This window comes from Xenopus tropicalis, chromosome 1 (genome assembly GCF_000004195.4).
Source record: "Xenopus tropicalis strain Nigerian chromosome 1, UCB_Xtro_10.0, whole genome shotgun sequence".
NCBI classification, from domain to species: Eukaryota; Metazoa; Chordata; class Amphibia; order Anura; family Pipidae; genus Xenopus; species Xenopus tropicalis.
The window spans coordinates 210,756,196-210,781,231 of record NC_030677.2 but is presented as its reverse complement, the minus strand read 5'-3'; the positions used below and the strand labels follow the sequence as shown (position 1 = coordinate 210,781,231).

At 44.6% G+C, this 25,036-nt stretch overlaps 1 protein-coding gene across 14 annotated transcripts in view; it reads right to left on the bottom strand.

Moving 5' to 3' along the window:
* The window catches only part of celf4 (CUGBP, Elav-like family member 4), a 748,037-nt gene that overhangs the window by 35,898 nt on the left and 687,103 nt on the right, over positions 1–25,036 (bottom strand). For 5 of the 14 annotated variants that reach the window (XR_004222627.1, XM_031901654.1, XM_031901621.1 and 2 more), the window contains exons 7-11: positions 22,755–22,902; positions 17,927–18,076; positions 14,318–14,383; positions 9,240–9,320; positions 493–636 (exon numbers count right to left, since the gene is read on the bottom strand). Coding sequence is in view for 12 of the 14 variants with exons in the window: in XM_031901654.1 (XP_031757514.1) it covers positions 493–636; positions 9,240–9,320; positions 14,318–14,383; positions 17,927–18,076; positions 22,755–22,902 (589 nt within the window). In the remaining 2 variants the exon portion in view is untranslated. 14 annotated transcript variants of the gene reach the window in all.

Genomic DNA, 25,036 nt, shown 5'->3' with positions numbered 1-25,036 from the left:
CACTGTGACCTTCTGCCGAAACAAGAAATTGAGCTCTATGTTCCCCTTTAGAGGAGCAAATGGCATTTAGTAGAGTGGCAGAAAATGCCTGCATTACCCTAGATCAGACTGATTGGTAGAACGTCTCCTCCTCTGCTTTTTCCTAAGATATAAGAATAATCAGTATAGCAGACAAGCTGACTCCAACCTAAACAATGGCTAATTGGCTTATAAAATTGGTACAGCTTCTATGCACCCCTGAGTCTCTTGCTCGCCTCCCTTCAACCTTCCGATTGGCCACCAGAGAGGTCTACTGCGTTGATCTCTCTGGAGCCCAAACTGTCCGTCTACCATCTAGAACAAGAGCAGAACCTTAGCATGATACATAAAGGAGAGGGAGGAAAAAAATATTCAGAGGATTAAATAAAAAAAAAAAGCAGTCGGAAAGGTACGTGTGTCGAGAAAAAAGCCCTTTTCCTGGATGAATCTAATTGTTTTGTTATCTTTACCCACCAAAGCATTTACTTTGGTTTGTCGCCCGATCCACAAACACTTTCGAGGAGATGACATTACCGAAAGGCAGGAACATCTGCATCAGCTCAGCATCCCCAAATTCCTGGGGCAGATGGTAGATAAACAGGTTGCAGCCCTCGGGTCCTGAAACGAGAACAGATTCTGTATCAAGAGAAACTAGACCTTGATCTTCAACCAAATGGCGCTTAAATAGACAGCAACGTACGAGGGCACGGAATATTGGGATCGTTCCTTTCCTGCACATTCACGTTTCTACCTATAAGGGTCTGACTTTATTGCTGACATAGATATCACCCAACCACCAAGATTGGAACTCATACATTGTGTCCCTCAGTGATCAGAATTAAGCTGCCCATACACGTACAGAATTTAGTCTTCTTCTGACGAACGTTCGGATATCAATCGTAAAACAATCTAAAACATTCAGCCTGAAATTGTAGGATAAAGCCCTAAAAATAACAAATGGGTACAATGAAACACATGTGTTTGGGAGCCTAGAATAGTGTAAATCCATAGCCTAAGATGTCACCATACAACATAGGGTTGTAGGACAATGTAGTATGACAATGTAGTATGTACTTGGGGACAAGTAACTCCATGCTGGGAGTACTGGGAATTACTCTGTTCAACAACGGCTGGAAGGCGGCAGGTCAGATTCTGTTTTACCATGGATTCCTCTACTGCCACCACTCTTCTTACACTGCTGCCACTGGGTCTTCATACCCCTAGTGGGGGCTCCTAACCCTAAATGCAACAATCTAAAACATTCAGCCTGAAATTGTAGGATAAAGCCATAAAAATAACCAATGGGAGGAGGTTCTGAACATGAAATAACTTTCAGCACCAATCATATGAAAGTGGCTCCCATTGTAGGTCCCCCAAGGGTATCGGCAGATACACAATATCCGTATGCGACCCAAATCGTCTAACCCAAGGGTGGCCAATACGTTGATCGCGGTCCACCAGTCGATCCTCTGGTGGACCGCGTTCAAGCCAGGGATGCGGAAGTGCTGCGTTAATGCGTACGTACACATTCCGCATACTTTCGGTCTGGCCACCCCTGTTCTAACCTGTCCGATCGACCAATGGCCAAGGTACGAAAACTATCAGGACAATAATTTGGAGCCCACACACGGTCTGAAACACATTTTATTGGGGCGTGTATGGCCAGCTTAAGTCTTGATAGAAAGATATGTTGGGTCCTGTGGGTAAAGAGGTTCTAAAGCAACAAGCACAACGCAACGATCTAAAACATTTAGCCGGAAATTGTAGGATAAAGCCCTAAAAATAACCAATGGGAGGATGTTCTGAACATGAAATAATTGGCAGGAACCAATCGTACGAAAGTGACTCCCATTGTAGGTCGACCAAGGGTATCGGCAGATACACAATACCCTTATCCGACCCAAATCTTCTAACCCAAAACGTCGATCGCGGTCCACCAGTCGATCCCCTGTGGATTTCTGGTGGACCGCGATCAAGCCAGGGATGCGGAAGTGCTGCGTTAATGAGTACATACACATTCACACCGCACTTATTCCGCATACTTCCAGTCAATTGCGACCGCAAAAAGTCTTGGCCACCCCTGTTCTAACCTGTCCGATCGACCGATGGCCATGGTACAAAAACTATCAGGACGATAATTTAGAGCCCAAACACGGTCTGAAACACATTTTATTGGGGCGTGTATGGCCAGATTAAGTCTTGATAGAAAGATATGTTGGGTTCTGTGGGTAAAGAGGTTCTGAAGCAACAGCACAATTGCAAAGGTCTCCATGGCTCTCCACACTCTCTTTCAAGGTGGTCGGCAGTTTCAGATTTTTTAATTATTTGCCTTCTTCTTCTGACTCTTTCCAGCTTTCAAATGGGGGTCACTGACCCCGGCAGCCAAACCCTATTGCTCTGTGAGGCTCCAGTTTTATTGTTATTGTTACTTTTTATTCCTTATCTTTCTATTCAGCCCCCTCTCCTATTCATATACCAGTCTCTCATACACACCTCTCCCAAATTGGATGACCAAATGGACCAAAAAGTTTATGAGATGGGGACTATTCCGTCAGGCATGGGGCTGCGTTTGGCAGAAGGAATAGCGGGGAACAAAAGAGAGGCGTTTCTCCCTCCTCCCCGGCCCATAATTCATTCACCTTTCTGGCAGAGGGAACGGATCCGTCTACTGACAGATGCCCATTTAAACCACATTAAAATTCCTCTGCCTCAGCGTGATTACAATTAGGGGCTCAGAGCACTTCTCTGTATTAATAGAAAATGAAGTTCTAATGAATATTTGCTAAGCACAATTTTCCCCACTAATTTGCTAAGAGGGTTTTTTATTTTTTTTTTGCCGGGGAACAGCTGATCTCTGCATTTCCGAAAACCGCACGGGTTCAGAGGTGACCGAAATTATAATGTAGGGTTGGTGGGGGGGTGTTGTGTGCCGTAATAATTCCCTTCTGATGGCAGGCCTCCTCTTAACCATTTCTGTGCTGCCCCTGCCTTCGGTAACATGCTGGGTATTCTACTTGCTCTAGGGGCCTTAACGTACAATGAAATGTATTTGGGAGCCTAGAATAGTGTGTCTGATGGTATAAATCATAGTCTAAGAAGTCAACATACAACATAGGGTTGTAGGACTCATACACTGTGACAATGTAGTATGTACTTGGGGACTAGGGGGCTCCTAACCCTAATAGGACCAAAAACAGAAAGACTTGGGTACCCAAAGCATATTCATGCTCTAAAGATGAAAAAGAGCTGGAAGAAACCATCTAGCTGAGGGACTTCTTATCTCATAGACTTCCAGCATGGGTTCTTACACTGCTGGCACTGGGTCTTCATAAAAGAGAGCTGGAAGAAACCATCTAGCCAAGGGACTTCTTATCTCATAGACTTCCAGCATGGGTTCTTACACTGCTGGCACTGGGTCTTCATACCCCTGGTGGGGGCTCCTAACCCTAATAGGACCAAAAACAGAAAGACTTGGGTACCCAAAGCATAATCATGCTCTAAAGATGAAAAAGGGCTGGAGGAAACCATCTAACCAAGGGACTTCTTATCTCATAGACTTCCAGCATGGGTTCTTACACTGCTGGCACTGGGTCTTCATGAAAGAGAGCTGGAAGAAACCATCTAGCTGAGGGATTTATCTCATAGATTTCCAGCATGGGTTCTTACACTACTGGCACTGGGTCTTCATACCCCTGGTGGGGGCTCCTAACCCTAATAGGACCAAAAACAGAAAGACTTGGGTACTCAAAGCATAATCATGCTCTAAAGATGAAAAAGAGCTGAAAGCATAATCATAATCATGCTCTAAAGATGAAAAAGGGCTGGAGGAAACCATCTAACCAAGGGACTTCTTATCTCATAGACTTCCAGCATGGGTTCTTACACTGCTGGCACTGGGTCTTCATGAAAGAGAGCTGGAAGAAACCATCTAGCTGAGGGATTTATCTCATAGATTTCCAGCATGGGTTCTTACACTACTGGCACTGGGTCTTCATACCCCTGGTGGGGGCTCCTAACCCTAATAGGACCAAAAACAGAAAGACTTGGGTACTCAAAGCATAATCATGCTCTAAAGATGAAAAAGAGCTGAAAGAAACCATCTAGCCAAGGGACTTCTTATCTCATAGCCTTCCAGCATGGGTTCTTACATTGCTGGCCCTGGGTCTTCATACCCCCAGTGGGGGCTCCTAACCCTAACGGGACCAAAAGCAGAAAGACTTGGGTACCCAAAGCATAATCTTGCTCTAAAGATGAAAAAAAGCTGAAAGAAACCATCTAGCCAAGGGACTTCTTATCTTAGACTTCCAGCATGGGCTCTTACACTGCTGGCACTGGGTCTTCATACCCCTGGTGGGGGCTCCTAACCCTAATGGGACCAAAAGCAGAAAGACTTGGATACCTGAAGCATAATCATGCTCTAAAGATGAAAAAGAGCTGGTAGAAACCATCTAGCCAAGGGACTTCTTATCTCATAGACTTCCAGCATGGGTTCTTACACTGCTGCCACTGGGTCTTTATACTCCTAGTGGGGGCTACTTAGCCTAATGGGACCAAAAGCAGAAAGACTTGGGTACCCAAAGAATAATCATGATCTAAAGTTGAAAAAGAGCTGGAAGAAACCATCAAGCCAAAGGACTTCTTATCTCATAGACTACCAGGATAGGTTGTTGGAATTCTGGGACAGGGCCTACTGCTTTAAAAAGATCTAGTTTAACTACTCTGAGCCAACTCCATCCCTGGCAAAACTAGCAGTTAACACGCTTGGGATTTATACCAATCAAAGGGTCCTGTGAAATTGCTCTTTGGTGTGAATGATGATGAGGGCTGATACCACTGTATAAGATGATGATGGTCTTGTGAGGTGATCATGCATTGTAGCAGGGCTTCTGGGGGCTTCTCAGCTCAGGAACATGGTGGCACAATGGGTAACATTACTCTCTTGTACCACTTGGTTTTGTGGGTTCATTTCTGACCTGGCCACATTCTCTGTAGAGTCTGTATGATCCTCATGTGGGCTCTACTCTGGTTTCCTACCAAAAATCATTAATAAATGCTTTTTATATGGCATGTCTCTGCTAAGGAAATAGACTATAGGCTCCTCTCGAACAGAGGCAGATTATACATTCTATGTAAAGCTCTGTATAAGTTGTCAGTGTATGTGTTATACACATAAAATATATCAATAAAAGAGCATAATAATGGTTTTCTAAAATACAAGATAATGTAGATTCCAGTGGTTGGCTGGGAATGCTAGGGATTGTAAGGTGGGAGGAACCAGTCTGAATAACTGAGGAACCTAATCCTAATGATCTGCTACAAGATTCCAGTGGTTGGCTGGGGAATGCTAGGGATTGTAAGGTGGGAGTAACCAGTCTGAATAACTGAGGAACCTAATCCTAATGATCTGTTACAAGATTCCAGTGGTTGGCTGGGAATGCTAGGGATTGTAAGGTGGGAGGAACCAGCCTGAATAGCTGAGGAACCTAATCCTAATGATCTGCTACAAGATTCCAGTGGTTGGCTGGGAATGCTAGGGATTGTAAGGTGGGAGGAACCAGCCGGAATAGCTGAGGAACCTAATCCTAATGATCTGCTACAAGATTCCAGTGGTTGGCTGGGAATGCTAGGGACTGTATGGTGGGAGGAACCAGCCTGAATAACTGAGGAACCTAATCCTAATGTTATTCTACAATATTCCAGTGGTTGACTGGGAGTACTAGGGATTGTAAGGTGGAAGGAACCAGCCTGAATAACTGAGGAACCTAATCCTAAAGATCTGCTACAAGAGCGACCAGCCTGAATAACTGAGGAACATAATCCTAATGTTCTTCTACACGATTCCATTGGTTGGCTGGGAATGTTAGGGATTGTAGGGTTGCAGGAACCAGCCTAAATAACTGAGGAACCCAATCCTAAAGATCTGCTACAAGATTCTAGTGGTTGGCTGGGGAAAGCTAGGGACTGTAGGGTGGCAGGAACCAGCCTGAATAAAAAGCCTGTGTGGGCCTCTAGATATGTAAAGCAGAGCTGATCAGAGCTTTAGCTGTTTTCAAGCTTCTACAACCAGACACTATCTAAGATTTGCACCCCATGGCCAATGGGAATGGCCCGTAATTGTACATAACAGGCATAGGACTTGGAAAGCCTGCTTAAAGCTGGCCATACACATGTAATATTGTCATTAGATACAAGGCTTTTCCCCAATTGTGGGGGGTCATAGTACCATGGATATCGGTTGTGTGGTTGACTGGGGAGGTTTCACATGCAAGCACTAGTCTTCATGTTAACGATTTATCGTTCTTTACTCTAGGAATTTGGTTGTTGGATTTACGCCAGTAACTCAGTGTGCTGGGGCATCTTTGTTTGGTTGCCTAAAGCCTTCTACAAAGAAATGACAGATAATAAGCAGAATAGTAGGAGAGTATTGAGAGGGGGAGCCGTTTCCAAATGCTTTGTGTGTGTCTAATTACAGAGCTCACGGAATGCTAATTATACACATATACATACACACACATATATATGCAATGGATTTGTTAGCTGAGTGCTCTCGCTCACATACAGAACACAAAGAAGCCCAATGCATGCAATGCTGGGCTATTATACACAGACAGGGGATATGAAAGAGTTCAGAAGGATGGGGGGTATTATGATATTTGTCGCCGGCACAAAGCATATTCACAGGGCTGACAACATGCGGATAACAAAGAGCGCTGGCAACGCATCTGATTAGAAAAGGTCAGTTGGTCGCACAGACGCGGCGCTTTATAAATAGTTAATAATTACGGAGATGGCAGGACGCTCACAATGCAAGAAGGCACGCCGGGCGCGGGTAAATACAGAGAAGGGGCCTGGCCTGCATGAAATCCATTTTCTATAGGGCATTGTCCAACTATTTACACACGGGCCCTACGGGTTATATTCAACTTATAATGAATCTATTCAGTCCCTGACATGGTTGGGGGCCACGGGGAACGCGTCCCGTGTTCCTTTTGGCTTTGGTAACCAGTGATTATTGTGTGTATTCTGACCAAGGGCGTAACTACAGAGGAAGCAGGCCCTGCGGTTGCAAGGGGGCCCGGGAGTGTAGGGGGCCCGGGAGTGTAGGGGGCCCGGGAGTGTAGGGGGCCGGTAAGGCCCTAAATAATGAACTATTGGAATAGATCTTGTTAAAATAGGTCAGCTGACCAATGTGTTGGGGCCCTAAATTGAATTTGCAGTGGGGCCCAGTAACATCTAGTTACGCTACTGGTACTGACCATTCTAATGCCCTGACTCTGAAATCTATTTTCTATAGGGCATTGTCCAACTATTTACACACGGGCCCTACGGGTTATATTCAAATTATAATGAATCTATTCAGTCCCTGACATGGTTGGGGGCCACAGGGAATGTGTCCCAGGTACATTCTTGCTGTTCCTTTTGGCTTTGGTAACCAGTGATTATTGTGAGTATTCTGACTAAGGGAATAACTATACAGGGAGTAACTATACCAAACTGTCGCCCTGACTGGCGACAGTTTGGTATAAACCCAAGGGGTGTAACTGTAGAGGAAGCAGACCCTGGGGTTGCAGGGGGGGTTGGAGTTTAGGGGGCCAAGAAGGGCCCTAAATAAATAAGCAACTGCAATATATCTTGGTAGAATGGATCAATTTACTTATGTTTTGTGGGCCCTAAATTGAATTTGCTGTGGGGCCCAGTAACATCTAGTTACGCTACTGGTACTGACCATTCTAATGCCCTGACTGGCGACAGTTTGGTATAAACCCAGGGGTGTAACTGTAGAGGGAGCAGACCCTGTGGTTGCAGGGGGACCCTGGAGTTTAGGGGGCCCAGAAGGGTCATAAATAAATAAGCAATTGCAATATATCATGCTAGAATGGGTCAATGGGCCCTAAACTGAATTTGCTGTGGGGCCCAGTAACATCTAGTTACGCTACTGGTACTGACCATTCTAACGCCCTGACTGACCCAGAGGAAGCAGACCCTGGGGTTGCAGGGGGGCCCTGGAGTTTAGGGGGCCCAGAAGGGCCCTAAATAAAGAAGCAATATATCTTGGTGGAATGGGTCAATTTACTAATGTTTTGGGGGCCCTAAACTGAATTTGCTGTGGGGCCCAGTAACATCTAGTCACGCTACTGGTACTGATCATTCTGCTGACTGGCGACAGTTTGGTATAAACCCAGGGGTGTAACTGGGGTTGCAGGGGGGCCCTGGAGTATAGGGGGCCCAGAAGGGCCCTAAGTAAATAAGCAATTGCAATATACAGTATATTGGTAGAATGGGGCAATTTACCAATGTTTTGTGGGCCCTAAACTGAATTGGCTGTGGGGCCCAGTAACATCTACTTACGCCACTGTCTAAACCTGTAAACGTTCTAGGTCTAAGTCTGTAAATCACCTTGGGTACAGGTATGTGTAAGCTTTTTTAATAATAAAGACTGAATTGCTTTTTTATAATCATATATTCATGACATTTTGGGCAACAACGGAGAGCACAGGGTCTCTTCAAAAATCAAAAACTCAAACTGGCTGCTTCAGAACCTCTTGGATACTGGGGTATCAGATTTAGGGTTATCAATGGTACAAGGGTGTCTGGTACAGCATTGAAAACAAAGGGGCTCCACTCAATGGGCTCCAATTATTCTTGGGTCAATCTTTGCCCAACCCTAAAATCAGTAGCCAAAGCCTGGAATGGTTTCTAGTCTGGTCTAGTTGCCTAGACCTTAGCACAATAACGGAACGGTTCCTAATCAGTAGTCAAAGCCTGGAATGGTTTCTAGGCTGGTCTAGTTGCCTAGACCTTAGCACAATAACGGAACGGTTCCTAATCAGTAGTCAAAGCCTGGAATGGTTTCTAGGCTGGTCTAGTTGCCTAGAACTTAGCACAATAACGGAACGGTTCCTGATCAGTAGTCAAAGCCTGGAATGGTTTCTAGGCTGGTCTAGTTGCCTAGAACTTAGCACAATAACGGAAAGGTTCCTAATCAGTAGTCAAAGCCTGGAATGGTTTCTAGGCTGGTCTAGTTGCCTAGACCTTAGCACAATAAAGGAACAGTTCCTAATCAGTAGTCAAAGCCTGGAATGGTTTCTAGGCTGGTCTAGTTGCCTAGACCTTAGCACAATAAAGGAACAGTTCCTAATCAGTAGTCAAAGCCTGGAATGGTTTCTAGGCTGGTCTAGTTGTCTAGGCCTTAGCACGATAACGGAATGGTTCCTACTCACCTTCTCTCTGCTGCTGTGGAATCATGGGAGGCGGCTGTGGAAAGGCTTGACTGATCTGACCATAAGCAGCAGGGTAGGCAGCTATTGGAGAGACACGAGAGCCGAGAGTTAGTTTGCTGCTGGGGCGTTTGTTACAGTCAGACAATATTCAATATGGCGTGCCACCACCACCACCACCATTTCCTATGGACTCAATAATATATTTAATGAGGTTTAAGAAATTCCATCGCCCTCGTCACTTCCTGTTCCCCAAACAGAAGGTTAATACGGGCCCAGATCCTGGGTGTTATTTGCAAAGGTGGGTGTGGCTTGTTGCAAAAGTGGGTGTGGCCATGATTGTCCTCCATTGTGTATCCCTTCTTTTCAGTCATAAAAATAATGTTATTATTCTACTGTGCCACCATATTCTGTAGCCCTGTACTGAAAAACCTGGGGGGCACAGACAAACGAATGGGGTAAATCCCCATACAAACAGCATTCAGTCTATGTGTGAGGAAGAAAAGGGTTAAGATATTGTTATAACAACAGATGACCAATAAGCCCTATACTCTCTGCTGGTAATCATTGCATTCTTCACTTTGGTGACCCTTCATTTTACTTAATCATTTCCATCTCAAGACACGCCCCCTATAGGCAGGGCCTAACTCTTCATCTAAAATGTCTGCTTACTGTAACAATTCTAGTCTGCACTTTTACACACTCTGTATGTAGAACAGATAATATTTATATTTAAGCATACCTTTACCTGTATTTTGCAGAGCCTTCTTTTCCCACTAATAAATATATATTATAGTATAGGACCTGTTATCCAGAATGCTGGGGCCTGGGGCTTTCCGGATAAGGGATCTTTCCATAATTTGGATCTCCACACCTTAAGTCTGCTAAAAATCATTTAAACATCATTTAAACCCAATATGATTGTTCTGCCCCCAATAAGGGGTTATTATATCTTAGTTGGGATCAAGTACAGGTACTGTTTTATTATTACAGAGAAAAGGGAATCATTTAACCATGAAATAAACCCAATAGGGCTGTTCTGCCCCCAATAAGGGGTAATTATATCTTAGTTGGGATCAAGTACAGGTACTGTTTTATTATTACAGAGAAAAGGGAATCATTTAACCATTAAATAAACCCAATAGGGCTGTTCTGCCCCCAATAAGGGGTAATTATATCTTAGTTGGGATCAAGTACAGGTACTGTTTTATTATTACAGAGAAAAGGGAATCATTTAACCATTAAATAAACCCAATAGGGCTGTTCTGCCCCCAATAAGGGGTAATTATATCTTAGTTGGGATCAAGTACAGGTACTGTTTTATTATTACAGAGAAAAGGGAAATAATTTTTAAAAATTATAATTATTTTCTTATAATGGAGTCTATGGGAGATGGCCTTTCCGTTAATTGGAACTTTCTGGATAATGGGTTTCCGGATAAGGGATCCTATACCTGTATTATTTAAAGTCCCTATAAACAAAGCCGTCAGGCTACAGAGAAAATAAGTCAGCTGACACCACAGCCGGCAGTAAAAGCAGGAATATAGTTCTACATGGATCAGCGGCACGTCGGGCCAAACGGGTTCATGTTTTTTTTGGCGTTTCTGGTCCCTTTTAAAGTACTTTTGTTGATTCAAAGGCAATTTTGTAGCCAGGGCTCCTTATTTGCCCATTAGTTATCGTCGTTCAAAGCAAGACTGTAATTATTTTGTCAGCGGGTGCATTGAGAGAAAAAACAAGAAGAAGAAGAAAAAAAAAACCCCCAAAGAAACACAATTTTACCCCAGGAGCTGGCAAAGCATCAGGATATAATTAAGCATCTTGAGTTCTCAGTGCTAAAAACATAATGACTGCAAATTGCCTAATTTTAGGCTTCGGTCTTTGCTTCAGTGGTAAATCTAACATTGTTCCCGTACTGCTGAAATCTGTTTGGTTTGAGTGGAGATAAATGGATTATAGATTATAATGAGACGACTCCTGTTGGGGGACTCGCTAATCTGCGCGCAACTTCGCCGAGTTTACTTTTAATGGATCTTTGTTGCACAAGTTCAGAAATGTTATCCGATGGCGGATCTATGGGAAAGTATAGGATTAAATATGCATAGAATGCGGAGCCTGGCTGAGGAGCGCTCAGCTGTAATGCCCCAACCAGACCGTAGGGGCATTGTGTTTGCTAGACTTGATAGGCCAGTATATCTGTGGGTTCTGGCAAATGACAGTAAGGCAACATGGAGCCTCTACAGCATTAAGGTGACAGTAGGGCAAAACAGTGAGAGTTGTTTAAAATAGTAATAGTGGTTTAAGATGTAGGCGGTAAGGCAAGATGGTGACTGTAGGACAAGATGGTGACAGTAGGGCAAGATGGTGACAGTAGGACAAGATGGAGACTGTAGGACAAGATGGAGACTGTAGGACAAGATGGTGACTGTAGGACAAGATGGGGACAGTAGGGCAAGATGGTGACAGTAGGACAAGATGGAGACTGTAGGACAAGATGGTGACAGTAGGGCAAGATGGTGACAGTAGGGCAAGATGGAGACTGTAGGACAAGATGGTGACTGTAGGACAAGATGGAGACAGTAGGGCAAGATGGAGACAGTAGGGCAAGATGGAGACAGTAGGGCAAGATGGAGACTGTAGGACAAGATGGTGACAGTAGGGCAAGATGGAGACAGTACGGCAAGATGGTGACTGTAGGACAAGATGGAGACAGTAGGATAAGATGGTGACTGTAGGACTAGATGGAGACAGTAGGACAAGATGGAGACAGTAGGGCAAGATGGAGACAGTAGGACAAGATGGAGACAGTAGAGCAAGATGGAGACTGTAGGACAAGATGGTGACTGTAGGACAAGATGCTAACTGCAAGACAGGAAGGGTAAAGCTGGTCTGCATGAGGAGACAGTAGGACAAAATGATGACAGTCAAAAACGATAGAGACACTAATGTAGGAGGAGGGCAGTAGGGATGGTTACGGTAGGACAAGATAGTAACAGTAATGTAGGAAGAAGACTGCTAAGACTTAATAGTGGCAGTAGCGTAAGATGGTGACCATGAAGACAAGATGAAGACAGTGTGAAAAGATGGAGACAGTAGGACAAGATGGAGACAGTAGGACAAGATGGAGACAGTAGGGCAAGATGGAGACAGTATGAAAAGATGAAGACCAAGACCTCCTTGGCTGTAGGTCTGGGGGTGTCACATTGCTGGTACAGCAAATATATTTAAGCAAGTACAGTTTCCTACAGTGCACAGTACAGTGTTCAGAGACCAAACTAAAGGGGCTAATAGAATGAACACTGCTATGTTTGCTGCTCATCTAATAACCCAAAGTCATCAAGAAGCAGTTATCTATCAGCTGACTGGTTGCTATGGGCTACTAGACCATTATTATGCTAGCCTATCATGCTCTTGCACATCATTCTGGCACCACAGCTCATAGAAATTGGCAGTGGGCAAGTCCAGAGTTAGTTTCATCTATTGCATTGTCAGGCACTGCACTAATTAGTAGTACTAAGCAATAAGGGGGGGGGGGTTAACCTAATTTATTGATTACAGTTTCCCTTAAAACAGACCCACCACATCTTTACAATTGAGGCAGATCAGAAAAGCGTTGGTAAGTTTACAACGATTACAAGATTTTCTTGTATTGAGCTATAAATGCATTATCTTTGCTGCCCTCTGCTGTCTGTAGATGGAAATACTGTATTCTAACCATGGTATGGGCAGCCTTCGCCCAGATCACTGTTTTTTTACCCATTAAGGACAAGAATTCTTAAACTAGGGGTTAAAAAACAGGACCCCTACACTGTTCCACGGGGCCCTAGGTTAAGAAACAGGGTTCCCTACTAACACTATGCATCTAGGACATGCCTAGAACATCCAAAGCAGAATGGCAGAATACATATCTACTAACTGTCATCTCTCCTATTGACAGCTTATAGATAGGACTTCTGATTCCATCACAAACCAGCGAGTTGCTAATTTACAAGGGATATCGCTGATGGAAATATTCCGTCTGATTTAAAATTGGAATACTGTCAGGGGCCACAGACAGCCGTATAACCGAGCCCCCCTAACTGCCAGTTTCATTTCATTTCCCGCCCCAGCACAGCTGGGAACTGGGACGACCACTCTTTAAAGGCAAAGTACACCTAGTTTACCTCCCATTGCTGTTGAGCAATTTTGCATTTTATTTTTTCACTTTTTTGTTGTTGCGGTTTAGTTAACTGTATAGACAGATGGAGTGTCCAATGAGGTTCCACTTTGCATTCAGGGGGTGTGTGTGTGGGGGGGGGGCTAGGTAGGTACCTCTTCTGCCTACTCCTAGTCCGGTCTTGCTTGTAACTGCACCCCACGCCTGCATGTTTATGTGGTTGAGTAGGGCGCCCATCTCTGTGCAGCTTTCAAATGGGGGTCACTGACCCCGGCAACCAAAAACCTATTGCTCTGTGAGGCTCCAGTTTTATTATTATTCATTTGTATTACTTATCTTTTTATGCAGGCCCTCTCCTATTTATGTTCCCATCTTTCGTTTTAAGCCCCCTGCCTGGTTACTAGGGTAATACAGACCCTAGCAACCAGATAGCTGCTAAAATACCAAATGGAGAGCTGCTGAACAAGAAGCTAAATAACTGCAAAACCATAAAAAATAAGGAATGAAGCCCAACTGCTAATTGTCTCAGAACACCAATATCTACAAAAAAGTTAATTTAAAGGTGAACTACCCCTTTAAAGAGATTGTTCACCTTTAAATTAACCTGTAGTAAGATGTAGAGAATATTATTCTGAGACAGTTTGCAATTGGTCATTTTTTAAAATTTATTATTTAGCTTTTAATAAAGACACTCTCCTGTTTGGAATTTAGGCAGCTGGTTGCTAGGGCCTAATTTAATCTAGCAACCAGGCAGTGTCACAAGGTATAATTAAATCGTTGAGGGGAAAAACTCCTGTATATCAGGAACATCTCAAGCGTTACAGGTCAGCATCTCCCCCATTACTCTGACTGAGCGCATTGCGTGTCTCTTTGTTAGTACAAAGGTAAGAGTAAAGATTTATTAGGAGAAAGTGTTAATACTAACGACCTGCATACTGCTGTACTCCGGCGTAGGCTTGCTGCAAGGGGTCTGCTGCGGTGGGACTCTGTGCTGTGGGCACAAACACAAAAAGACAAACAGTCACAATCAGTTCAGAAAACACAACAGGATTCCGCCATTTTCCCTCTCCCCCCACCCCCAGCAGCCAATCAGCAGAACAATGGGAAGATAGCAGCTCCCAGTAGGTATCAGAATAGCACTCAATAGTAAGAAATCCAAGTCCGGCGTGGGACTCCTCCAGTTACATGGGAGTAGGGGAAACAATAGTTGGGATCAAGTACAGGTACTGTTTTATTATTACAGAGAAAAGGGAATCATTTAACCATTAAATAAACCCAATAGGACTGTTCTGCCCCAATAAGGGGTAATTATATCTTAGTTGGGATCAAGTACAGGTACTGTTTTATTATTACAGAGAAAAGGGAATCATTTAACCATGAAATAAACCCAATAGGGCTGTTCTGCCCCAATAAGGGGTAATTATATCTTAGTTGGGATCAAGTACAGGTACTGTTTTATTATTACAGAGAAAAGGGAATCATTTAACCATGAAATAAACCCAATAGGGCTGTTCTGCCCCCAATAAGGGGTAATTATATCTTAGTTGGGATCAAGTACAGGTACTGTTTTATTATTACAGAGAAAAGGGAATCATTTAACCATTAAATAAACCCAATAGGGCTGTTCTGCCCCAATAAGGGGTAATTATATCTTAGTTGGGATCAAGTACAGGTACTGTTTTATTATTACAGAGAAAAGGGAATCATTTAACCATTAAATAAACCCAATAGGGCTGTTCTGCCCCAATAAGGGGTAATTATATCTTAGTTGGGATCAAGTACAGGTACTGTTTTATTATTACAGAGAAAAGGGAATCATTTAACCATGAAATAAACCCAATAGGGCTGTTCTGCCCCAATAAGGGGTAATTATATCTTAGTTGGGATCAAGTACAGGTACTGTTTTATTATTACAGAGAAAAGGGAATCATTTTAAAATATTAGAATTATTTGTTTATAATGGAATCTATGGGAGATGGCCTTCCCGTAATTTGGAACTTTCTGGATAATGGGTTTTCCGGCTAATGGATCACATACCTGTACACCAAATAAAGACTATAGAATTAAACAACATACATTGTACCATTCCAGCCCACATTCTTATTTACTGGGCTAATCAAGTCCCACTGTATTTGCCTCTTTAAAGGGGAACTCCGCCCTAAAACATTTTTTCTGTGCAAAATGAAAATGATTCTGACTCCTGATACAATGCAGCAGAATTCAGTTTGCCCGCTAATCACCTGGCTTCTGCTACGTTGCCTAACGAGGGAAAACCGGCAGTTCAAAGCCCCCCTTGAAGCCAATTCAATGATTTCTGGTGTCGGATTGATCTAAATCCGCCCTCACATCATGGCACGCGAGCGGCTCACAGAAACGTATGTGGATTAGAAGCCTTGGCCGCGGCAGCCGCGCTCGGCGTTATTAAGATTGATTAGGACAGCTGACGGCGTGATTAAGGGAGCCGGCGTTGGCTGTTTGTAATTAATTAGCCATTCACACACAACAATAACTGCAATAACAGAAATAATATGCTGATCAAGGGGAAATGGCGAGAGGGGCCGCGTCTGATGAGTATGTTTGGGAACACGAGAGGCCACCAGTTCTCGTCTCGTTGGGGGGAGAATCTTCTCTCAGTATTGCTTCTCAGAGATAGATTAGCCCCCGTATGTAACTAAAGGTGCCCCTACACGGGCCGATTCTAGCTGCCAATATGGGTCCCTTAAACCGATTCGGCAGCTAATTGGCCCGTGTATGGGCACTACTGACGGGCCTGCCCAACCAATATCTGGCCTGAAATCGGCCAGATCTCGATCAGGCAGGTTAGAAAATCTAGTCGGATAGGGGGCCGCATCGGCTCATTGATGCGGTCCCCGGACCGACTTTTCCTATACTTTGCCCCAGGGCCAAACGATCGAATTATCCTGGATTCTCCCGATATCGCCCACCTGTAGGTGGGGGGTATCGGGAGAAGATCCGCTCGCTTGGTGACATCGCCAAGCAGCGGATCGGCCCATGGGGACCTGGAGCAATAACCCATAGCAACCAACTCCTTTGAAAGGAGAAGGAAAGGTAAAAATCCCTGGGGGGTGCCAAAATGTTAGGTGCCCCCCAGTGATTGTAATTTCTTATTTTTTACCCCGGGTTGGTGCTCCTATTAGTTGAAAACTGCACCGGCCTGGGGTAGCTGCGCAGTAGGTTGACAATTACGGATGCACCGAATCCAGGATTTGGTTCGGCAAAGATTTGGCCTTTTTCAGCAGGATTCGGATTTGGCCGATAGGGTTGCCAGTAGGGATGCACCCAATACACTATTTTCGGATTCGGGGGTTCGGCCAGACCCTAAAATAGTGGACTGGGTGCATCCCTAGTAAAAATGGCGGCTTTCTTATTAATGTTCGGCTTTCACTCTTCTGCGCAAGCGGCACAGGTAGAGGATGGTCCCTCACAGCTACCCCAGGCTGGGGCGGTTTTCTCCTGGCAGGAGCACGAACCCGGGGTGTAAGGTAAGTGATTACAATCACTGGGGGGCACCTAACATTTTGGCACCCCCCAGTGATTTTTACCTTTCCTTCTCCTTTAAAAGGAGTTGGTTGCTATGGGTTACTGCTCCGGGGCAAACTTATGGGGGCTAATCTATCTCTGAGAAGCAGTACTGAAAGAAGATAAGGCAAAAAGGAAGGTTACCAGTAAATTGGTACCAGTCTGCTGATTGGTTGCTATGGGTTACTGCTCCTGGGCAAACTGTCTTTTGCTACATATCCTTCTAGGTATCTAAGCTTGGGAACCAGCCTGGGCACGAGGGCAAATGCACACAACATTAAGCGCACATACCTGCTATTCATAAAGGCACTTACGCCCATGCTCTCTTCATTTGTAACTGGCAGCGAGCATCAAAGCGCCCCCTCAGGCTGCTCTGGGAATTACATGCAAGTGCATATGATGCCAGGGAACCCTGAAACTACCAGCTTGGACCTGGGGGGGGGGGTTATTCCAGGGTTCCACTATTTTGGGATTCGGCTGAACCCTGATTCAGTGCATCCCTAGTTCCCTTAGTAGGTGGTAGCAAAATGATTTAACTCTCAAGTACCTGCACCCATGGATAAGGAGTCCCGAATAGCAATCACACAGCAGGCTGGGTATCCCAGCAGCCTCTGTGTGTCAGACTCACAAGCTCAGCCCAACCCTACTATGGTCAAAGGGGGAGGTTGAAGACATTTGTTGGGATTCAGAGAGAATTTATGTGACTTAGGGGCATATTTATTATACTGTGTAAGCCAACATCACCAGTGTAGTTGCCCATAGCAACCAATCAGCAAATACAACTGAACTGTCACCTACAAGTTAAGCAAAGGTTTGATTGGCTGCTATGGGCAACTGGTGATGTTGGCTTACATACTATAATAAAGTATATACTCTATATATGTGAGGAGCTGGCTATAGGGGACTGCAATGTGTATGGGCAATGTAAGAAGAAAACCCCATTGGCTGCTGGTTAGAATGCCCCGTAGCCCTATGGTGACAATAGAAGCCATACCTGGGTAAGGGTGGATTCCATTAGCAAATACAGCTTCTGCGGCAGGCTGACCGTTAGCCTGGGCTGGGATGCCAGTAAAGCCATTCACCCCGATTGGCGATGGAATGCTAGGCACAGCTGGTGCAGTGATACCCGGGGGTGTGCTTCCACCTGGAACGAGGCAAGGAACAGACATAAGAGAATGCAATGGGTGGGCTGCCATATTGCTTGCCTCAGCTGACACATTCTGCCAATGGGCTTCACTTTCAGTATCTGTGTGGTCACAGCACCTGTAGGACTTAGGGATGTGTTTGATTGGCTGCTGTAGCGCCCCCTGTGCTGGGCCTTTGCACTGTATATGCCAGTGTTGATGTCCTGGGGGTTTTACACATATATTTGACTTGGTTTAAATGCAATTTTCCCAATACAGTTATTGTTTATGCATAGTAGTAGGAAGTCAGGTTGAAAAAAGACACACGTCCATCAAGTTCAACCATAATGCCTATATATAACCTGCCTCACTGCTAGTGGAAGGCAAAAAAGCTCATTTGAAGCCTCTCTAATTTGCTACAGGGGGGTTATTTCCTTCCTGACTCCAAGATGGCAATCTGACCAGTCCCTGGGGCAACTGGTACTAAGAGCTATCTCCCATAACCCTCACTTGCTAAATACCCACCCAACCCCTCCTTGTACCTATCTAATGTATCAGCCAGTACCACTGATTCGGGGGGGAATTCACATGCCCCCGATCCATCTCCAAACCCCATACACTTTCTAGGAATGCCCATTTTTAAGGGTCTTTGATTTGGCACTGCCCCCTAAAAAGAAAGGGCTCATAGACGGGTGGGAGAGATGGACCGGCTGGAATTGCCCCCAATGAATGATACTTGCCCAGCAGGCTCTCCTGACATTTATAGGTTTGGTAAACAGGACTCATTTGGGGTAATTTACAAAAGAAATATGGGGCTCTAAACCCTGCGTCTGGGGCATCGCTGTGCTCTAAAGTCAGATTATAAACGAGGTGCAACACTGGCCCCCCTGCATTGGGTTCCTGCTATAGGGCTGTATGGACAGGGCTCCACATACCTGCTGGCTGTTAGGTACAAGGATGGGGTTCAGCTACACCCCCTCCCTCATGAATACAGTGCTGCCACAGGCAAGTCAAGGCTGTACTCACAGGGAAAGTGCAGGAGATCCTGTATCTAGGGGCGCTCATGGTGGGAAACCTGCCTCTGTTTGTGAATGACCCCTTAATCTACTCTAAGCTTCTCTAGACAGCAGCCCTGCTACTTGGGAAACTGCAGACATTTTCCTACCTCCCTGCCATGGGCGTCCGCAGAAAATTTTCCAAGGGGGGGCAAGTAAGCTAGCATCATCCTGCAACAGATAAATATATATATATATTTTTTTTTTTTGCAGGATGATACTAGGGGAGGCTAAATATGGCCCATACACAGACTGACCTATAGCTAATGTGACACTTAGTGGATTCACTGCTGACGTAAAAAGTTAACCTCCCAACTACCTCTTGCCGTTCCCACTGACTCCCAGGGATACTGTACAAAAGTGTGGGTGGGGGTGCTTTTTTTTTTTACCCTAAAATGTTTAGTATTAGTAGTAAAAGTATTCATACGCGCACTTCTGTTAGGGGATCTGCAAACATTTGTGTTTGGGATCAGTTAGCTTAAAGGGGTAGTTCGCATTCGAATTCACTTTTATTTTTAATGGTTTTTCAGTTATTTAGCTTTTTGTTCAGCAGCTCTCCATTTGGTATTTCAGCAGCTATCTGGTTGCTAGGGTCTTATTTACCCTAGCAACCAGGTAGTGATTTAAACAAGAGATGGGAATATGAATAGTTAAGGGGCCTACTTGGAAAAATAAGTAATACAAAATTATAATAATAATAAAATTGTAGCCTCGCAGAGCAATATTTTTTGGCCCCCATTTGAAATCTGTATAGAGGCAGAAGAGAAAGGCAAATTATTCAAAAAAATTAATTAGGAAGACCAATTGCAAAGTTGCTAGGAATAGGCCATTTTATAACATACTAAAGGTTAACTTAAAAGTGAACCTCCCCTTTAGATGTGTTTATGTTAGTTTTATAGCAAGAAAGGCAGTGGGTACTGACTCCCCATTATATACAGTGAGACACAGTCCGTAGTTACAAACCCAGCACATTATATGCCATGAGATGCAGTGGGTACTGATGGCAGATATTCAGGCCCTGGCACTATAACACTGGCACTGATACACAACATTGGCCCCACTGTAACTTACTATAAATGAACAAAACAATGACAAAAAAAAAAAAAAATAGTAAGTGCAAAAAACAACAAAACATATATAAACACACAATGAGCTTTTTCAGAGGGAAAGAGTTAACTTACCCTCCATGTGTTAGGGTAGGGGATAGATTATAAATTAAACAATTTAATGTCAGCTAGTGATTCTTTAGAACTGTATAGTACCTGGGTATAGTACCTGGGTATAGTACCTGTGTATAGTGCCTGTGTATAGTACCTGGGTATAGTACCTGTGTATAGTACCTGTGTATAGTGCCTGGGTATAGTACCTGTGTATAGTACCTGGGTATAGTACCTGTGTATAGTACCTGTGTATAGTACCTGGGTATAGTACCTGTGTATAGTACCTGTGTATAGTACCTGTGTATAGTACCTGTGTATAGTACCTGGGTATAGTACCTGGGTATAGTGCCTGGGTATAGTGCCTGGGTATAGTACCTGGGTATAGTACCTGTGTATAGTACCTGTGTATAGTACCTGTGTATAGTACCTGTGTATAGTACCTGGGTATAGTACCTGGGTATAGTGCCTGGGTATAGTGCCTGTGTATAGTACCTGTGTATAGTACCTGTGTATAGTACCTGTGTATAGTGCCTGGGTATAGTACCTGGGTATAGTGCCTGGGTATAGTGCCTGGGTATAGTACCTGGGTATAGTACCTGTGGGATGAAAACTGCAGCAAAAGTTGAGAGTTGGTTCTTAGGTAAAGTTACAGCTGCAGATTCATCTTTTCAGTCTTTATTTCTGTTTCCAGTTTGCAAAATCTCCCGATCCCTGTGTGCATCTGTGCTCTGATTGGTCAATTTTACTGTCTGTCAAGGAAGCTGTGCTCTGATTGGTGAATCCACAAGAAGAAAGATCCAATCGGAGCACAGCAAAAACGGGCTTGAGGGGAAAGTGCAGAAACGGAGTAAGGTTTTTGTGTTTTTTGCTACTTTTCCAGGGGGGGGCAAGTGCCCCCTCTTGCCCCCTTCTGTGGACGCCCATGCTCCCTGCGTTCCTTTTACCCCAACATTAATTGCCCACTATTTATTCTTATGCTGTTCCCCCTGCACCTCGGAAGCTGCTGTGTCGTCTCCCATCAGGGCCCCCCACCCAGCAGCCATGAAATGACAGGAGCCTAATGACAGTGGGAAATTAACAGGCAGGAAAATGTACATTTTATCCCCCCCCCCTTCACTGACAAAAAGAGAGAGCAAAGCCTCAGAAGAGCGCAGATTCCCTATTCCCCACTGACAGGCGCTTTACTCCCCATTATCAGAGCCTCAGCGAGACAGTTCTGTGGGTGCGTCGGACGCCGCTCTCTGAGTTGGATGAAAGGGCAAATTATTTTGAAGTGTCTCATCTGCTTCATTTCGCTTACTAAGCCCCTAAACTCTCCCCCCTCCGATTTCTTTCTCCAAATGCCGCTGTTTCAACACTTTCTCTTCTCCTTTCCGGGATAGATAGTGTAGTCACAACTGCATTAAAGGGGAAGCAAACCCAAGAATTCAATTTTGCATCAATTCACTCTTTATTATGATATAGAGCAGTCTATATCATAAAATGTAAACGTTTAAGGTTAACTTTCCCTTTAATGTTGATGCCACAATGGAGGGCTTGTATTTGTTCCCATAGAATGTCGCCATGCCACTTAACCTTTAATCTCAGAATGGGATCATTTTATATATTACTGAGCTTTTTATCCAGACCCTCTGTTATTCCCGTCCCCAATCTGTCGTTCTCACCCCTGCCCCGTTGCTAGGGTTTGTGAGTCCCTAACAAACAGATAACACGTTCTACTTAGAGAGCTACATTAAAAAAGTAGAAAAAAGATCATAAAGAAAAATAAATTATTAGATCATTTCTAAAATCATATAATAACTTGCAATCACTGGCATTGCAGCCTTGCAGTACTAGGGGTTCTAGGTTCGATTCCAGCCAGGGCTCCTCTGGGTACTCGTTTCCTCCTTCACCCCAAATCCTACAGGCAGGTTAATTGGCCCCAGATAAAACTATACATTTATTATAACAGGGGAGGAGGTTACATTTGAATATGTGGAGGCTAGGGTTGCTATCTGCCCGGTATTGACCAGGTAGAGTTGTCTGGGTCAAAACTACCTGCCCGGTTGACGTGATGATTGGCCATTTGCTGATTGCTGTGCAATAGCTCCACCCCAGTGATATCATGTCCTGCCCCTGTGACATCACACCCCGCCTCCCTGCCCAAAGTGGAAACCCTAGAGGAGGCCGCCAATAGCCATATAAGTGCCTATAATTACACACTTAGGGGTATTTATTTTTTATATATCATGCTGTGTAAAAAGTGGAGTGAAGCATTACCGGGCATCCAATCAGCAATTAGATTTCAACAGTTGTAAAACCAAAGCAAATCATCTGATTGGCTCCTATGAGCAACGGCACCTGTTTTACTCTACTTTTTACACAGCGTGATAAATATACCCCTTAAATATGGCAGTTGGCCTCCTTTTGGGGAGGCTGGGCCTCCTTAACCCTTCATTATTTTTCAACCATAACATGTTGGACTGACCAGTGCCTTCTCTCACCTGATGTTGGCGTCATGGGGGCCGCTGCCAGGCCGTTCATGTTGAGGGCCGCCATCTGCTGCATCTGGGCCGCTGCAAAGGCCGCCATGGGATTCAAGTAACCTCCTTGTGCTACGGATGCCATGATGGCGGCTTGCTGCTGCATCAGCTGGAACAAAGAGAGCCAAGAAAAAATATCACGTGTTACCGGCCGGAGCCCCCCCACAACCCTTTCTATAAACGGAAGCCAAAGGAGAATATCAGTCATATCAGTCATGTAACATCAGTTACTGAAATGAAGGACTGGGGACAAGCACAAGTACCCACAGACATACGGGCAAAGGTTACACCAAGATCATGATGCCACAGCACTACAATAATCACCGACTGATAATGATTAGGGTCAGGCGCAGGATGTTCATAGTCTTGTTCCTTGGTTGGTCGGCGCAACCTGCATGAATCAAAAGCAGATGCTCAGGCGTGTCCAGCCTACGGGCCTCCAGCTGTCACCGAACTGCAGCTCCCACAAGGTGCGGGGAGTTGCAGTCCAACAGTAGTTAGAGGGCTGCAGCTTGGATATCTCTGCTCTTTATATACACATTGTTTACCTGCCCTGTGTAAAAAACAAAAACACTGCTGCATGTAGCCTACTGAGCAGGTCCTCCAGATGGAGCTCAACTTTGACTTCTAGGGGATGCTGGGAGTTGTACCTCCCCATCATCTGGAATCCCAATAGCGGTACGTCGCTGCTTTTATAGTAAAAATGAACAGCATTTAAGGTGGGCAACTAAGCGTTAAATGATAAACCGATGCCCTGCTTGCTGGGATATAACTGAGGGTCTTGTCCTCAATCCACAAGTTCAGCCATAAAGCAAGGGAGGACTAATGTGCTTTTGCCAGTAGAGACAGTCTTCTGTCAGGAGACAGTAACATGACTACCCTGTCAAAAAGGAAGTAGAGACAGTCACATGACATTTCTGTCAGGAAGGAAGTAGAGACAGTCACATGACTTTTCTGTCAGGAAGGAAGCTGATAGAGTCACATGAGTACTTTGTCAGGAATGAAGTAGAAACAGTCACATGACTACTCCGTCAGGAAGGAAGTAGGGACAGATATGAGCACATTGCCAGGAATAGGGCTGCCACAGGATGGTATTTCACCAGCCCAGTCAATAAATCACCAACCACACCATGAGCTAATGCAATGTGATTGCCAGTACATTTGTATTCCCCTACCTTTCCCACCTCACCCGCCATTTTTGCCCAAAATTGCACTAAAATAGTCCTGTGTGATGTATGAAACACTGGCAAATGTAGCAACTCTATCCAGGAAGGAAGTAGACAAAGTCACATGACAACTCTATCCAGGAAGGAAGTAGAGACAGTCACATAACTACTCTATCCAGGACGGAAGTAGAGACAGTCACATAAGTACTCTATCCAGGAAGGAAGTAGACAAAGTCACATGACTACTCTATCCAGGAAGGAAGTAGAGACAGTCACATAACTACTCTATCCAGGAAGTAAGTAGAGACAGTCACATGACTACTCTATCCAGGAAGGAAGTAGAGAAAGTCACATGACTACTCTATCCAGGAAGGAAGTAGAGAAAGTCACATGACTATTCTATCCAGGAAGGAAGGAGAAGTAGTCACATGACTACTCTATCCAGGAAGGAAGTAGAGAAAGTCACATGACTACTCTATCCAGGAAGGAAGTAGAGAAAGTCACATGACTACTCTATCCAGGAAGGAAGTAGAGAAAGTCACACAACTATTCTATCCAGGAAGGAAGGAGAGGTAGTCACATGACTACTCTATCCAGGAAGGAAGTAGAGACAGTCACACAACTACTCTATCCAGGAAGGAGGTAGAGACAGTCACATGAGTACCAGGCAGGAAATAGATCTCATGAGCACTAGGAAATGCAACTGCACCACAAGTCTCTATAGATTTGTAACCCCCCCCAATCCCTCCAATCATCATTCATGTGTAACATACAGCAATGATTGCCCCCATACAGTATTACAGGGGTAACAGTGGCGCTAGTGTTGGTACCAGAGGAAAGCGTTGGTTCCTGTTGCCTTAGCATCCACAAACAAGCTCCAACAAGCTGCACCCATTCTGCGCTTCCCTGGAACACACGGCCCATTGGGCTCCGGGCTCTGGCCGTGTTTCTGAAGCCGCAGGAATCCCCGCCAGATGCACCAGATTTTCATGTTTATTTAAAAATATCTGCGCGCCAGTTCGTGTAGTCGTGCCAAGGCTCGCTGAACCTTCCCAAAGCCCAAATGATTCCAGCAAA